The sequence below is a fragment of the Glycine soja genome, chromosome 14 (genome assembly GCF_004193775.1).
Source record: "Glycine soja cultivar W05 chromosome 14, ASM419377v2, whole genome shotgun sequence".
Classification (NCBI taxonomy): Eukaryota; Viridiplantae; Streptophyta; class Magnoliopsida; order Fabales; family Fabaceae; genus Glycine; species Glycine soja.
The window spans coordinates 3,077,822-3,094,439 of record NC_041015.1 but is presented as its reverse complement, the minus strand read 5'-3'; the positions used below and the strand labels follow the sequence as shown (position 1 = coordinate 3,094,439).

Genomic DNA, 16,618 nt, shown 5'->3' with positions numbered 1-16,618 from the left:
ATAAGCAAGCATATTAACTTTTAAGGTAACAAACGAGGACACAAATTATAGTGTTGGAAATCACAATGGTTATTTCCATTTGCCAGTTTATATTAGAACCAAAGTGCGGGAAAGAAAAACAAACAAAAACTATAGAAAACTCTACAAATATAATCCGTTCATAACCTCCTATAGTATTACACTTTGAATGCTATGAGCCTATGACCAGAAACTTTTTTTCTCTCTGAGGTCCTAGAGTGTCAACCATTAAAAACCAGTCCATCCAACACAGATGAGTGGATAACTTTATCAGGAAAAAAAGGTCATCCACAAAGAAATTAATTCCATCAGTCAATAACACACCTGCACTGCTTTGCAGCTGATGTAAACATTGTTTACAATACTATTACCTGTCATTTTCTACTTCCTATCTTTATATTGGACTTCACAAATGCCTGCTGAGATTCTGTAAAAGTAATTTCAAACTCCTTTTTGTAGTCTCGTCCCCAGTAAAACCCACAATATCCTTGCTAATATTCTACAGTGACAGCCAAAAATCAAATAATTAGATGGGGAAATGTATTCATAATAATTAGATTTAGTTATTTCGCCACATTAGGGTCATACCTCAAAGTTCTTCAAGGTAAAACTAATTGTGTTTATGGACTTCTGAAACAGTTCAGTGTTCTCAGGGGTCATGACGGATGAATGTACCCTTCTGCGTACCCAAAGGGTGATTTCTGTTAGTCATTATACTTAAGAATGTTCTGAGTGTGAAATTAAAGAGTACAAGGAATTTTGGAATCTGTTCAATTCTGTCAAGTCCTAATGAGCAAAAGCACATTCTGGATAAACATAATAGGTGAATGCTTTTCGTATTTACTAGATAGAATAATAAGAGGACTTTATGATCAATTTCAATTTATAGGGTGTGCAACTGAAGCACAAGAAAAAAGTTACAACATCATTTTTTTGCCATTATCCCATCAAGTCTCCCTCAATCAGAATTTAAAATGTTACTATGTTAGTTGGCATCCCCTACACTAATGAGTAATGTCAATTTGCTACATGGCTATCTGAATATAATGATGCATGCAAGCCAAATTGGTGATAGACAAGAGTCATAGAAGTTTAGGCAATTAACCTCAAATCATCAGAAGCTTGGATAAGGTTTTGGGTTAAATTCTCAACTTCCTTCAGCACGCCACAATCACGGACTTCAGCCAGCAAAGGTTGAACATCTTCAGCCATGGCTTTGATCTGAGCCATCAAAGTGAAAATATAGGCATGAGAATGCATGACAGAATAATTGAATGATAAAAAAGAAACAAACAAATACCTACTGCATAGAGATGATAAACGAATGTCATAAGGGTACTATAAATGCATATTCACCATTATTATTTTATGTTTTTGGAGATAGAAGAAACTAATATTTCGTTTATCATCATGAACTTATCTATTTTTCTGTTGGCAAGAAAATTGTTTGATCCAACGGTTCATTCAAAGAGCACTACACCTGTGTAAGAAGTGGTTTCGCTTCTTCAATAATGGAAAATACTCGTTGAGCCATTGTATAGCTATTGATGATACCAATTTTCTCTATGTCACGACCAAGGCGGATGTAAATTCCAATCAATGTATCCAAACTTGTTCCTTGGTCACCATTGATCTTTTCGCGATCGCACACAATAAGACCTTCCTTAGTACAGTCTTGGTGAAGAGGGCCAACAGAAGGTGTTGGAATTGGCTCACGAGGAGTGATTTCAATTTTTGTTTCCATAAGAAGACCTGACTGGTTAACCTTGATCAATGAATTTCGCGGTATAACTGTTTTATCATCACCCACCTGCAAATGGAAAACTGGTGCTTTAATAAAACAATTCAACAACTAAGGTCCTGCTTAGATAAACTTCTCCATAAGCACTTACAGGAGAAGAAAATAAAAGATAAACTGAGTTGAGTTTTTCCTATAAGTTAAAATCAACTTATGCACTTCAGCTTTTATCCCCCATAAGTTGATTTTAGTTCACAGCAGAAACATAATCTTATTTTCTTCTCCTCTCATAAATGTTTATGGAGAAATTTATCCGAACGCGACGTTAAACAAACAATGTCAAACACAAGCAAGATTTGAATCCAGGGATACTAAAGTGCTCAATTAAAGAATTGAAAGACACCTCAACAACTGCTTCAATACTTTTCAAGGAAGGATTCACACCAATGACATTGCCAACAGTGGCCCCTCTGATTCTCACAGGCGTTCCTTTGCTTATGCCACAAGCTTCAGCAAACTCCAACACCACTGTGTACTTCCGGAATTTGGATCTGATTTGGAAGCCCCTCAACCAGGCCAAGCTAAGAACAAATAGGACAGTACCAGACACTAGAAACAGTCCAACCCCACCTTCCCAGATGCTCCTACCATTGAACCCAAAATCACTTAATGGCCGCAATGTTTGCCTCCAAATGGCCCACGGAATGTTTGACAAAGCTGAAAGTGGTTTCTTTGCTTCTGAAGAAGATGATGATGGCCTTTGGCCATGACCTGAATCAGCAGATGTAACTCTTATCCTGTTGATTTGTGTCTGGCGTCGAATTGGAAGAGGGATGGAACTTGAAGGATTTCTTGGTAGGATAATCAGAGATGAAAAAAAATAAGTTGGCAATGATGAAACATGGAGTGCAGGGTTCCCAACCATCTTCTCAACAACCTCTCAGCCCTGAAGTTCTATCATCCACACAGACGCAAAAAGAAACAAGGTTTTAAGCTACATCAACAAACCAATTGAACTAGAATCAAAATCGTATAAATCTAATCAGCAACTAATACACAATTAAATGACAACAATTAAAAAGAACAAAAAATACAAACACAGAAGGCACAAATTACATATATAAATTCCATTGGTTCTAATAACATCAGAAAAATCGAATTGGTTGGAAATGGATAGTGCAGAGGATATATAGTTATATTTCAAGCGTAGGATAAAAATAAAAAATAAAAACAGACTTCACCATTCCATAATGTGAATATTATTGCAGAAATGGAAAGTTAACAATTTGAGGGTAGCATAATGTTGGGTTTGGCTTGGCTGGACCCTAAACCAAAGCCTAACAAAAACGAAATACCGTGCAACACGTAAAAGCGCTTCCAATATGATATTCAGCACCAAAAGATACCATCTTTTACCTAACAAGCAAGTAAAGTAGAATTGAAGGATGAAAAAAATGTTTCTGATAAATTGAATGACAAATAAAAATCTCGTGATGGTGGAAAAAAATGACTAATGTTGGGTCCTTGAAAACAAGTTTGAGTGAATGGAAGAGACAGAAACCTATGCATGAATTAGCATGGACAAGTGAGGCATTTCAATTTTCACGTTCAAGAAATTGTTATGTACAACAATTTGGTTAAAAAAGTAAACGTATCACGACCAATTTGGTTTTTTTTTATAAAGACAATTTGTTTTTCTTTTCTAGAATCATGAATAAATTGTTATTAATAAATAATAACACTCTTTATAGCATTTATTTATACAAAATTTCATGTTAATCTTTTTGATTAAATAAAATTTTAAAAAAATTAGTGGAAAATATTAATTTATAATAAAGTGTTAAAAAAAGATACCGACCATGTATTATAAATATTTTATTAGAAAAACTACGTACCTTATTGTCAAATAACCGCTTAATATGTTATGTAATTTATCTTATGATTAAATAATTTATGCACCTACAGTATAAATGATCTTACGTTATCATTTAATCATAAAAGAGATTAATGAAAAGTTTGGTGGTTTATAATATATTTGCGTTAAAAATGACACAAATGATGAATTTATTTTGTTGGTTTGGCCCACCATTAACATTCACGGCTGTGGCTGTGTGAGTGGTTCATGATGGTGATGCCCACCAAACAAGGTTCGTATAAGAATTTGACTGCAATATCATTCAAACGTCTTCCCATTTTGCAAAATTGAAAGAAATATTGCTGAATTATATATACTTTAAAAAAGTAAATGCACAGTTAAAAGAAAAGAGAAAAAGGGAAAAGGCATTCTCACTGAGAATGCAATTAATCCAAATCAAAGAAAATGCTCCTATAATGTCATCACGATTATTGCCGCTTACTAAAATAAAACTTTAAGAATGACATTAAAATTTTAAAATAAAGAAAAAGATTTATGAACTGATAATGAAAATTTTTTTTACACTATCATTTAATTATAACTCATCTTATATGAATTTTTATTTTATATAATAGTTTAAATAATTTATTCATTCTCTGGAATAATTTTTATAATTATAATAATCAATTATTATGTGATCAAAATAATAAATAAAATATTTTATTTATTAATTGTGATGCATTTAAAACGTTGAAACTATATAATTAACTTTAGGTAGATGTAACTACATAATAGGTATATTTAACAAACAAGACACAAAATTCTACTCTAATTAAACAACTTTGCTCAATTTTTTTTATCATAAATAAAGCATGCAAACAAAAAATAAAATAATAAACTAAATTAAAGTAAAAAAGGAACATGCAACACCACTAAAATAAAGAAGATTCTTGCTAAGACAACATTCTCAACAATAACAGTTTTCTAAAACACATGTGCATAAAATACATTTAAATATTTATTGACATATTTATTAATATATATTTATTAAAATTTAAACTAAATAATTAATAATACATTAATAATTCAAATAATATAAAAAATTATTTTTATAAATTATAAAATATGAATTTAAAAGAGGGGGAACTAGTTTATATTTGAATGAAAGTATAAAAATCATTTATATGATCATTTGTATTCAAACTAAATCCAAGTTGTTTTTTGTCCTTTATTTATAGTGACTTACATTATTTTTATCTTCCAAACTATCCTTCTAGTTTTCTAAACATAGCGTAGGTGCTTCAGCGAGAATCCTAATTGTTATTTTTCTCTCTATATAATTTAATCTTTATCGCTCTAAAACAACCATGAATGAAACAAATCAAATCAGCATTCCCCAAGCTTATACTTGGATTGATGGTAGAAGCTGAAACAGAGGGGGATGAAGAAGTCATTTCATTATTAAACATAATATTTCATTCCATTACTATCCCAAAACAGAGCCAAACCTTATAAATACAAATTACTGTTTTGACCTTTCAAATTTTAGCTATACTATTACCTCAAGCAAATTACAAACTATCACTACATCACTTTTCAAGCATATGATTAGGATGCAGAAGTGACCTGATCCTATGTTTTTTTTTCAAGCCTTAATAATACCCAAAATAAAATCAGTCAGGTATAAACTTTAAACATTTTTACAAAATATAGAATTGACTATGACTAACCACTGACCAAATAAGCACACAAACGTGAATGGATTGGGTGTCATGTTAACAAATGTATAAAGTTTGACTAGATATTGTTTTATTTTATTTAATTGAAAAATAAAAGATTTCACATATTTTATACTATATATAAGAAACAATTAATTAAAATAAAAAACAAGCATTTTCTTATATAACATCATTTCCTTGAAAAGTATTTTTTTTATTTAAGGATATAAAATATTTTTAAAGTAAAAGTTATATGGAAATATTTTTTGGACACCACATTCTTATACAAATTAAAAAAATTATAATTTTCTCTTTTCGTCGTTTTACTAAACAACGAAATGTAATTTTTGTTCCATTCCATTATAAAATATTTAAACGTAACGACACTTTTATTCTAATTCATTCCGCTCTATTATATTTTCGATCTACTTCCTTCTATTCTTTAGCATCAATTCAGACATGGGCAATTATAATTTTGTAGAATAATAACATTTTCTTTTAACTTCTTTCTCTCAATCTTCTATTTTCATTTTCCGGTTGCTAGATATAAGAAAGTAACAACAAATTGAAAAGATGTTACTAGCAAAAAAGGAAGATAGATATATACAACTTTTCTTACAATTTTTTGTTTCATGAACATAACTGGAACTGTTGATGAGTAAAATTCTTACATAAACTCTGCATGCTTTCAAAAAATAGTAGCATGGTACGCAATATATAAGTAATATGTAATTAAATGTCCAAACAAACCTACACGAAGGAACCTTAAGAGGAAATAACGAATGAAGAAATTGGAAAATAGTAGAACCTCAGACATAAAGAAAATTACACAAGATAATGATAATAACAATATCACTTTGTTTCTCGCATTTGCATATCATCTTCTGTTTTCCAGACAACATCATCCAGGCTTGTTGAAAGTTTCTTGTAGAACTGCAGAGGGTGGAAGCAAACAATTTAAATTACATTCTCTCTCCAATTATTCAAGAACAAGAGGATCTAAATTCCTTTCACAGAAGAGTTATTCAAAGGACAAATCTTAGGTAGTTTCTTATGTCTTTGTCATAAAGTTCTCAAGTCAAACAATGGCATGTTGTACTTTCCCTAATTCAGCCACATATTCTAATGAAGGCTATCAAACATTGGAAAAAAAATTCCATGTGTCATTGTTTAATTTAAGAACTTGATGATGATTGATGAGGATATAAGAAACTTGGTTCAAGTTTTTTTTTTTTTTCTTATTCAAATTTGTAATAGTGTACCAACACAAATGGGAAGTATAAGCCAGGCAGAAACAAATTATTGGTATAATTATTAATTATAAAAAAAAGTTGAAATTGACAAAATGAAAAAAGTTTATGCTCTTATTCCCACCCAACTGCTGATATAATAAGCTTCTTTAATTATTGTTAAAATTGACAATAGAAGAGTTGTTTTTGAAGTGGCAAGCAGTAACACAATTAAACAAATAAGGGGACAGAAGGTTACCTTATGGAACTCCAATGTATCTCCTTTTGCCTTCCGTACCTCAACCATGTGAAGAGAAGGTGCCACTTGGAATATCTGTTTATGATTGGGTACTTTTGAATTTCAGTACAATAATGTGACAAATAGTGTCCCACATCACCAAATAACAAAAAAAAAAAATCATACAGGTTTAATTGATCATTTGGTCCTTATACTCATGCCAACTTTTCGCTACTTTTTAGTCCATATATGAGCAATTTTGTTTTACGTTTTAGTTTGTGTTGTTAGTTTTTTGGCCGTGTAAAACCACCACAAAATAGAGACATAAGGACTAAAATGTAAAAGAGATGCCTTGTATAGGGACGAAAATAATAAGTTTTTAGGTATAGGGACTGAAATGAAAAGTTGACAAAGGTGTAGGGAACAAATGATTAATTAAACCAATCATATACCTCTGTGGCAACATTAAGGTTTCCCTTCCTTCCAGCTTTCACATTTGCAAGCCTCATCTGCAGGAGGTGATGATTTATTAATTTTACAAACAATTATTTAATAGAAAGTTCCCTCTGAGTAGAAGCTTATAATTTGTCAAGGTGATAGGTTTACCTTGTAATTTTTCTTCTGCACATCAAAGCCAAGAGGTTTTGCAGCTTCCTCAATCTTGTTGATTATCTCATCCGCAGGGGATTTTGAGGTGAATCTTGTTTCCCTTTTAAATCCCTGTGGTCAGTGACATAAGAATAAAGCAAACATGTAACTTTAGCAAGGTCTCTCATAATCATCACCAATTTGGCTTGAAAGAAAGTTCTCATCCAAATTAAGTTCAAGTTTCAACAAAATTAACTATTTTTTATCTAACAAAGAAACTAGTTTATGTGTAAAAATTTAATGTAACTCATGTTTTCCCTATATTTGAATTCTACATGTTCATCAGAATAATAAAAAACTTTAGAAAGCATCTTATCATGTGAAGCTCCTTACCTGCTCTGTATCAAACAAGTTTTCAAGGTTCAGTCCTTTGGACATGGAAATTAACTCAAATGCATTCATGGCTGTAGGCTGCTCTTCTTTCTTCTCTGTCACATGGTGCTCCTGAATACACAGGCAAAATCCTTTATAAGACAAGATTCTAGAACTAACAGAAAATCAATACCAAAACCAGATCTAGTAATCTTCAACATACTTCAGAATCTTTAAAGACAGCTTCAACATCATCGAGGTTGGTTTCCCCGTTCTCCTCAAAAACTGGAGGCTTATAATCTTTCTTAAACCATTCATCATCCAATATCTCAGGTATAGTGATACGCTGCCATACAATCAGGGTAAATCAGAAATCAAGACCAAAAAAATTAACTAGAACAGAAAAATGACCATGATACTGTAGATTGATGATCAATGATCAATTATCTTTTCTTTATCACTTTTGTTGTGGTGCAGAGAACTAGATAAATGTAGTTCTAGAAGAACCATTATCCTGATTTGCATAATCATGAAATCAAGCTGATGCAGATGATATGAGGCCAAAAACTTGGTCCTTAGTGATCATTGGAAGCCACCAAGGAAATGAAGAAGGTTATAACTTGTTATAAGTAAAAGGACCCTTTTACTTTCAGAAAAAAAAATTCAATTTTACATGACAAGAAGCAGGCAGATAATCAAATGTTGCTTCTTACAGTGGTGGGATCAGGATCCAAGATTCGTGTAATCAATTTCCTGGCACTGAAAGAAAGCCATGGGGGGCAAGTAAATTCAGCAACTGAGATCTGTGGATCAAGAAATGAAAAATAATAAACAAAAAACAAAGGAAAAACTAAATTTTTGAAGAAAAGTGTAAACAGTGCTCACTTTTTTATACAGGTTCATAAGATTAGGGTCATCGAAAGGCAAGTAACCTGCAACCAATACAAAGAGAATAACCCCACATGACCACAAGTCTGCAGTTACCCCATCATAGCCTCTATCGTTAAGGACCTGTATATAACAAGAGTATATAGTTAGAAGTGTGACTCAAAATGTATGTATTTCGGTATACAATTCACATGAAAGTAGCATAACATTTGTCTTTACCTCGGGAGCAACATAATTAGGAGTGCCACATGTAGTATGAAGAAGTCCATCGTCCTATCAAGAAAAAAATAAACATCTTAGGATGCATGGCAACTTCGTCATGTTGTCATCAACATTATAAGAATATGTTCAAAATTATAACCGTTGACATGTTGGGAAGAGAGAGACCATTGTTGTTAGGAATGGGCTTCTATACTTAGCTAATTTCTACTGCTACTGCTATGAGACTATACTGATAACACTTTTTCCTTGCTTTATTTCATTCATTCATAGTATTTATAATGGCTGATACACTTGATAGTGGGGGACAAGAATATAACAGAATGGAAATATCACTAACAGAATTTGTGAAATTATCCTATTAGCTATAACAAACTCCAGACAAGATAATAGCAAGGCAAAGCTGGTCTGATTGTGGGCCTATGGCTGCTATCTGTGTGGTATTGCTATCAATTGTCTTAGACAGGATCCAACTTAATTTTCATTGAGTAAAGTAAAACGAATTCTAATTTTGACACATCAATTACAATAAAAGGGAACAATGGTACTTGATAAGCACTTCTTCTTGTCTTCTTAAACTCAAAAATTGCAAATCTACACATTCCATGCGAATGAAATTGTGGCCTTTTCTATTGCCAATGTGAATTATTTAGTTTTCCCTTTCACAGACTTGTACATAGTTAATGTAATTCTGGAGAGGTATCAAAGAATTAATGGCACAGGATAATTGAGTAATAAAAGGATTTTGATATTTATTAATGATGAATGAATGATTGAATACAATTTTCCGACACTGTCAACTCTTGTTCCTACTTCAATAATGTCACGCTCAAAACATGTTATGCTTTCTCTTCCTAAATCTTAAACCTACTATTGGCATAACCTCCTAACTCATCCATCCCAGAATTATTAAGACAAATCAAATCATGTCTCTGGTCAAAATAAATCACCTATTACTGTTCTTATCTTCCTGTGTGTGATTGATCTTCTTTATGCAGTTCTTAGAACTAAACATATATTTTACCATCACCTGAATAAGATAAGCATTTTCCCCACTTCTCTCGCATGTCTTCATACTTTCTAATTGTTTTATATTCTTTTACAACATCAATAATTGGGTCATAGTTCTACTTCAAAAAGCAAGATCAATTTACTGAACAAAGAGAAATACCAAAGAAAAGTTAAAGTCAGAAGGCAATGGAATTCATGATTACCCTAACTTGCTGGGAGAGGGCACTCAAACCAAAATCAGAAACTTTAAGGTTCCCATAAGCATCTAATAGCAAATTTTCTGGCTGCAGAAAGTATGTGAACAATTAGAAATGCTAGTAGTATTTTTTATTGTATCAAACTCAAAATAATCGTCATCGCACCTGCATGTTGTGTGTGTGTATGAGAGAGAGAGGGAGAGGCAGAGGGGCCTTACCTTCAGGTCTCTGTGGTAAACACCCCTGCTATGGCAATAATCAACAGCATTTATAAGCTGCTGGAAATATCTACGAGCTTCATTTTCACTCATCCTTCCATGGTTTACCTTTACAACAAAATGTTCATTAGAACGTATACAACACTTTTTCCATGTAATAAAGATGGAAAACATGTACTAAGATCCAAAGGAATCCTATCCACCAGGACCACTACAATGCCAATGAATGATGATGATAAATTGATAATCATGATTGAATGAATGAACAAGGATCATTTTCTGGTTGCCAACACTAATCTAGTATCATAAGCTAAACAGGTTTGGTCAACTGCAAATGTGTTAAAAGAGTCACCATGTGTTCCTTTATCCTCCAAAAATTCTAGAATCAATTGAAAATGAAAAGAAGATTCATTTACTCACAATTTTGTCAAAGAGCTCTCCCCCGGTTACAAACTCTAAAACAATATATATTTTTGTCTTGCTTCCCATGACCTGCAAAAAAGATGTTACAAAATCAGAAACAGAATTAGGCAACAAAGTAAACTGTGCTGAGAATCAATTTTATTTCTATTAGCAGATATACTTCCTTCGAAAATTTCTGTTTAGTTGGATAGTATGCACTAGTTCAAATGCTAGATGACAAGCACACAAAATAGCACCATCAGCAAATTAATTACCAGATGGACTGAGAATGGTGAGTTAAAGTAATGAAATAACTCTGAAAAGAAATACGTATTTAACACATATTTATTTTAACTCCTAACTTCTTTTATTCCACATATATAAAAAAGTTCATCACGTGAGCAATTCATGATAGAAGAATATCTCAAGCCCAGTAGCAACAGAGGATTGGAAAGCTTTCTTCTGTCTCGTTTAGCCTTGGATCAAAGGCAGCAGTTTAATAATAATGATTCAAGCATTCAACATATTTGGAAGGGTGGGAAGAAAATGAGAAGGGAAAAGTTTGAAATTTGAATTGAAGAAAAGATTAAAAAAAAGTTTGAATTTTTATTTCTAAAAGTCAACTTTTTTCTCCATTTTCTTTCCACTATCTCCTCAACTAAATAAAAGAAAACAAGCTAATTGTTAATTTTACAAAAAAAAAAACCTTCCAAATCACCCCATGATTATAAATATTTACCAAGATACTTTAAGCATTTTCTGGAACGGTACACGCATTAGGCAGAATTCTTAGTGAAACATGCAAGAAAGTTCTAGACTCAACCACTAGCATCTGCTGCTATTAAAAATAGAAAAACTACATGGCAAGAATAAAATAAAGAAAAAGGTGATTTAAAAAAGAGAAAGACAAATAATTGCACGTGTGTGGTCCACAGAGAGAGAGAGAGAGAGACCTCACACAATCGAACAACATTTGGATGCTTGATTAGTTTCATTGTTGCTACTTCTCTCCTGATCTGCAAAAATACATTAAAAACATCTAAGACTTGACTTCATCGTGTCAGGTTCTAAACTATAAAGCAACTACCAATATAAAATACTATAATAAGCAGCATCTGAAATCTATAACCTCCCACCGAAAATTAGTTCAGAAAAACTAGGCTTTGACTGGTTTTGGAAAATGTGAAGAAGCAATTGTGTTATAAAAATTTATGCTTTCTAAAATTAAAGTAATAAGATTAACGGGCAGAGTAAGATCCCAAGTTACTTAAGTATTCAACCTGCTCAGCCATCTTGTGCTTTAGCACCTTCTCCTTATCAAGAATTTTAAGAGCCACAGGGTCTCCCGTCTCAGAGTTCCTTGCAAATTTCACCTTTGCAAATGTACCTTCACCAATGGTCCTCCCCACCTCATACTTACCAACTCGGCGCTTAATCTTAGGCTGACTCATTCTCTACACTTTAACTTATGCCCACTTATAAGGAATCTACCTGAAAATGCATATCAGAATTTAGTTCCTAATAATTTTTTATCCACAGGTTAAGTCATTCAACAAAAAAGAAACTTAATCCAAATCTTGTGTGATGTATGTCTAGGAAACGCTACTATTGCTTGTGGTTTAAAACAAGAGTAAATAGTGCATAGACAGCCACTATAAAGAGTTTTTACACTATCATGGAGGATGAGTTTCTGATTGGTTGACAGGGTAAAATGACCATGCACAATTTAAACTCTTAAAACAAAGTAATAGTTTCAATGTCAAAAAGATGCAAAGTAGGAAACAGTTCTCAATACATTTTCAGCACATAGCCATATACCCTCAGGAATAGTTTAGGTCCTTGTTCTAACAGGAATAATCAATCATTCATGATGTAACCCCTGAGATCCCACTTTTGACTAGTAATGCAGTACACTAGAGAGATCTTGGAGAAATTTAAAACCCATTGATACTGGATTTAAGTTGCTGAGAGAAGAGAACAATTGTTGGGATGAGAAATAACCTCAAAGTCTGTCTTCCAGTAAAAGATAAACCCAGAACCAGAATTGAGCTTGAAGATGAAACAAACAGGAAAGTTAACAGCACACCCCTGTGAAATCACCAATTTTGGAGACTAGATTTGTGATTGTGAGACAACCATCAATGCACAAAAACAAAATTGAAGGTCCTCAGTTAAAAAAATAATCATGAATCACCACAAAATTTTCCAGCACTAGAGAGACTCAACAACCTTTGCCAGACAGAACTAATTTATTCAGCAACAAAACAAATTGGTTGGGGAAAAGAGAGAATTCATGAACTTCGGATCCACCCACCAAAAGGAAAAAAACACACTTCAAATCTCAGGGACCCGGCAAGACAATTGGAAATTCCAGTCAGTAGTTTATTTTTTGTGCCCTCAATTGAAAACAAAAAATCCTAGAAATTCACTTTGAAAAAAAGAATGAAAAGACAGAATAAAAAAAGGAAACTTTACAAAAATTCTGGAAGGATGAACTGAAAAGCAGTTGAGGTAACCAATATATGACCCAAAGGGGTGCTGATAATGAAAAAACAAAGCAAAGGCAGATCAAGTCTTCAAATTTCAAGTACCGCACAAGCTGCACAAGGCAGCATGTTATATATACAACACCTTGAGACTCATATGAGAAGAAGATAGACATGAAGATGAAAAAAAAAATTAGAAACAAAAAACGTGAAAAGAGATGGAGAGAGAAAGAGAGAAGAAATACTTCAATCCAATCTACCGAGATAAGAATAAACTGAAATTCTGCAGTGGAACCAAGCAAAGTTGGCTTGATAATTGAGCAGCTTGATGAACAGTGTCTTGGTTTTTGATTATGGCCAAAGGGCAAGAGATTTTTGAGACAACTACCAACCAATGCTATGCAATCAGACAGAACTCATGAGAGAGTTTCTCATTTTCTGCTATTTATGCTGGGAACAACAACTTGAAACAGTTATTCATCAATACTTATCTCTTTTCATGGAATGTATGTCTAATAGTATAATAATAATAATAATAATAATAATAATAAAATATGTGTGGAAAAAAGAGAGAGAGAATATTTCTGGGGTTGATTGGTCTGAACCATAAAATGACCCATGCATTTGTTGTGGTCACAAATCACAGTGCCACTTGTTTTGGCACATTTCCACTGCCATACATTTCAATTTGCAGAAACAATAGTGATGGATTGAACAGCCACGTTTGTTTTGGTACAATGTTTCAATGTCATCATTAAATCTGATATTTTACTACTATTACCCTAGTTTTAGTGTGTTTGTTAAGGACACGGTAAGAGTGGTAAGGGCACTGATGCTAAGGCTTAGTTTTACCCACGTTTTTTATTTTCTTATATTTTTTTAATGTCTTAATTAGTTTCTTAAAAGTACTTGTTAGTAAGACTTTTTTTTAACATTTTGGTTACATTTATGGGGAATTTAATGATTTTATTAGAGAGATAATAACTGTTGAAAATAAGAATATGACAGAGAGTTGGCATAGTAATTGGGGTCAACCAGTTAGTTCAGGCAAATTAATCCACCGTGTGAAACAGACAAGTTGCTTTCTAATTAAGGAGTGTTATAAAATAATAGGTTGAAAAAAAAATGTTATTTTAGCTATTCTCGTGAGACACATTGTAGGAAGACAGCATATGTTGTTTCTACTTTTTACCAAATTGAAGTGATATAAAGAAAGATAATCGAAATATATAAGTTTTTAACTATTTAAAATTAAATATTAATTTATGTTTTTATATTGAACATGTATTTAATAAACATTTTTTTGTTTTTTTAATAAGTATTATAATATATTAGTTAATTGATTAAGATTTGTAAAAAAAATTATGAATTGTACTAAATTTCTAGTCCATTTCTGATTTAATTAGGTTCTCTGAGTTGATTCATTTGTTTGCCTTTTCCAATCAATGATGTAATTAAATTTTAAAATACTAACTTAACTAAATTAATTCATTACATTATATCAAACTAATATAAAGAGATACAAGCAACAACATTTTTTTAAATTACTATTTGATTTTTAAATATTAAAATATCCAGTTTTAAATTTTTTACAACATTGTAATATCATTTGAATAACAAAAAATCATTTTAGTTTTTATATTCGACACATCAAACTTAAGGTCAACTCAATCAAGTGAATCAACTATTGGGGTATTCGGGAATTGATTTAAATTAAATTTGAGGGGGGAAATTACTCAATTCAATTTTATCATTTTTTCAAATTTATCATCTAATCAGTTTTTTTAAAATCAATTATAACCCAATTCAATTCAATTCATTATAAAATTAGATGAGTTTGATTAATGTTTAATTTTTATTTTATTTAGTAAAAAAATAAAATAGTAAATGAATCTCCTATTATCTCTCCTACACACTTAAAAATTATTTTTAAAATATTTTTTTCCATTGAAATTTTTAAAATGAACGTTTAAATATCCTTTAAAAACAAGTAAACAGATCTAAAAAAGGTACAATTTATGTAATAAATATGATGTTAATTTTAAGAACAAATAGTCTTTATATCCATTAAATTTGCCTTGTACTAATTTAAATATTAGTTTTTTAAAAAAAATGTTTTTTACAACCAAAACAAAATGTTGATGATAAAAGTTTTTCATATTTTTGTGGAAAATTACTTTAAATGGGATCATTTTATGTTGTGCAGCCATAAATTTTTATCATAATATGCTATTTTATGGTTTCCTAGCTATGTGTTTGTGGCACATTGTTTGCTATTCTAATCATAACCTGCTTTTCAGTTGCAACTACCGAAATTCTGCATTGATCTGATTAAGAGCATCTCCATATATTGATTTTGAGTTTTTATTTTTATTTCTTGTTAATTGGCTTTCACAATATGACATTATATTTAATCAACTCATACTCATTTTGCTTCAATAATATAATTTTAAGTGATCCTTAAATAACTCACTCCTTAATGACTCACACTTAAACGATCCACCATTAAAATGATAATTCTTTTGTTAATCAAAAGCAACGGTTGCCTATAGAAATAACATTATCTAACATCACACGAGAATTACCTCTAATGTTAAAAAAACAAAGCAATGATAACTTAAAATAAGCAATTGATTTAGCAAAGCAACAAGTGCCTGAGATACTCTAAGGGTTACAAAAATAATTTTTTATTATTAAAATTAATAATTTGGGTCACCAAAAACAAAATTATTTGAGAGACATTTTGAGAGTTAAATAGTCATGGATACTTTATGCTTTAATTTCTTAATGACTTTTTAATTCTCAAAATATGTGTCAAACAATGTAAGTTATTTGGTAAGAGAAAAGAAAGAGTAGGCATTTTTTAAGTTGTTTGGTAAAAGAGAGAAAATGAAGAGGAAAAAACTAAGAGCCTGTTTGTTTTACTTTTTTTTTTTCAAAACATTTTTCCTTTACTTATCAATCAGTTTCTCATTTAAAATCTACTGAATTCTAAAAAATATTATGAAGAAGTCTTTTAAAAACTAGAAAACAGAAACAACTTAAAGAAATTTTCCTTTTCAGTTCTCAATGACAACAAATGGGTTAAGATATCAGCTTGTTAAAATAGCAAGCACATTATGTTCTCAAGGAGAAAAAAGAAGATAAAAGTATAGAGAGAAAGAAAAATGGCATTGGCAGGAAGGTTGCTTCATGGGAAGATATAGGTAAGCCGGAGGCCACAATTGAAAATCAATCTAAAAAACTTAATTCACCAACCAAACATCTTTTTCTATTTTCTAGTTTTTGAAAACCAATAACAGTTTTTAAAAATGATATTCAAACACACCATAAATTTATTCTTTTCTTTTATTTGATTGCAAAGTAGAAGGAAAGAAAATATATATGTATATACTCTGGGATAAATATTCATTCTTAGTAAAAAAAAAAAAAAGTGTGTAA

At 31.3% G+C, this 16,618-nt stretch overlaps 2 protein-coding genes across 8 annotated transcripts; both read right to left on the bottom strand.

Annotated features, from left to right (window-relative positions):
* Positions 1-18: 18 nt before the first annotated feature.
* On the bottom strand, positions 19-3,325 carry LOC114383654 (protein TRIGALACTOSYLDIACYLGLYCEROL 2, chloroplastic-like). Of its 4 annotated transcripts, none has more exons than XM_028343375.1 (6): positions 3,173-3,325; positions 2,160-2,710; positions 1,499-1,828; positions 1,124-1,239; positions 607-697; positions 19-517 (listed from the first exon to the last, which is right to left on the bottom strand). In XM_028343375.1, the coding sequence occupies exons 2-6, from the start codon at positions 2,679-2,681 to the stop codon at positions 425-427; spliced, it is 1,152 nt and encodes a 383-aa protein (XP_028199176.1). In that variant the 5' UTR covers positions 2,682-2,710; positions 3,173-3,325; the 3' UTR covers positions 19-424. The 4 variants fall into 4 exon arrangements, with proteins under 4 accessions (XP_028199176.1, XP_028199174.1, XP_028199175.1 ...); XM_028343373.1 differs by lacking the exon at positions 3,173-3,325 and adding an exon at positions 2,998-3,133 and having other exon boundaries at positions 2,160-2,750; XM_028343374.1 differs by lacking the exon at positions 3,173-3,325 and adding an exon at positions 2,998-3,133.
* A 2,599-nt stretch (positions 3,326-5,924) lies between these two features.
* LOC114384691 (CBL-interacting serine/threonine-protein kinase 3-like) lies at positions 5,925-13,661 on the bottom strand. 4 transcript variants are annotated; one of them, XM_028344419.1, is made up of 16 exons: positions 13,423-13,661; positions 12,693-12,803; positions 11,972-12,182; positions 11,645-11,707; positions 10,710-10,781; positions 10,290-10,397; positions 10,078-10,158; positions 8,864-8,917; positions 8,642-8,767; positions 8,470-8,559; positions 7,980-8,102; positions 7,778-7,888; positions 7,403-7,516; positions 7,249-7,305; positions 6,818-6,892; positions 5,925-6,262 (listed from the first exon to the last, which is right to left on the bottom strand). In XM_028344419.1, the coding sequence occupies exons 3-16, from the start codon at positions 12,140-12,142 to the stop codon at positions 6,182-6,184; spliced, it is 1,326 nt and encodes a 441-aa protein (XP_028200220.1). In that variant the 5' UTR covers positions 12,143-12,182; positions 12,693-12,803; positions 13,423-13,661; the 3' UTR covers positions 5,925-6,181. The 4 variants fall into 4 exon arrangements, with proteins under 4 accessions (XP_028200220.1, XP_028200217.1, XP_028200221.1 ...); XM_028344416.1 differs by having other exon boundaries at positions 12,693-12,779; XM_028344420.1 differs by having other exon boundaries at positions 12,693-12,740.
* Between the last annotated feature and the right edge of the window lie 2,957 nt (positions 13,662-16,618).

Excerpts from the sequence above, each read along its gene's own strand:
- LOC114383654 (XM_028343375.1), bottom strand. The coding sequence starts at position 2,681 with ATGGTTGGGAACCCTGCACTCCATGTTTCATCATTGCCAACTTATTTT. Across the intron at positions 1,829-2,159 it reads GTATTGAAGCAGTTGTTGAG|GTGGGTGATGATAAAACAGT; the intron begins GTGTCTTTCAAT and ends TTCCATTTGCAG. Across the intron at positions 1,240-1,498 it reads CGAAACCACTTCTTACACAG|ATCAAAGCCATGGCTGAAGA; the intron begins GTGTAGTGCTCT and ends TTGATGGCTCAG.
- LOC114384691 (XM_028344419.1), bottom strand. The coding sequence starts at position 12,142 with ATGAGTCAGCCTAAGATTAAGCGCCGAGTTGGTAAGTATGAGGTGGGG. Across the intron at positions 8,103-8,469 it reads TGGATCCTGATCCCACCACT|CGTATCACTATACCTGAGAT; the intron begins GTAAGAAGCAAC and ends ATTGTATGGCAG. Across the intron at positions 6,893-7,248 it reads ACCTTAATGTTGCCACAGAG|ATATTCCAAGTGGCACCTTC; the intron begins GTATATGATTGG and ends AATCATAAACAG.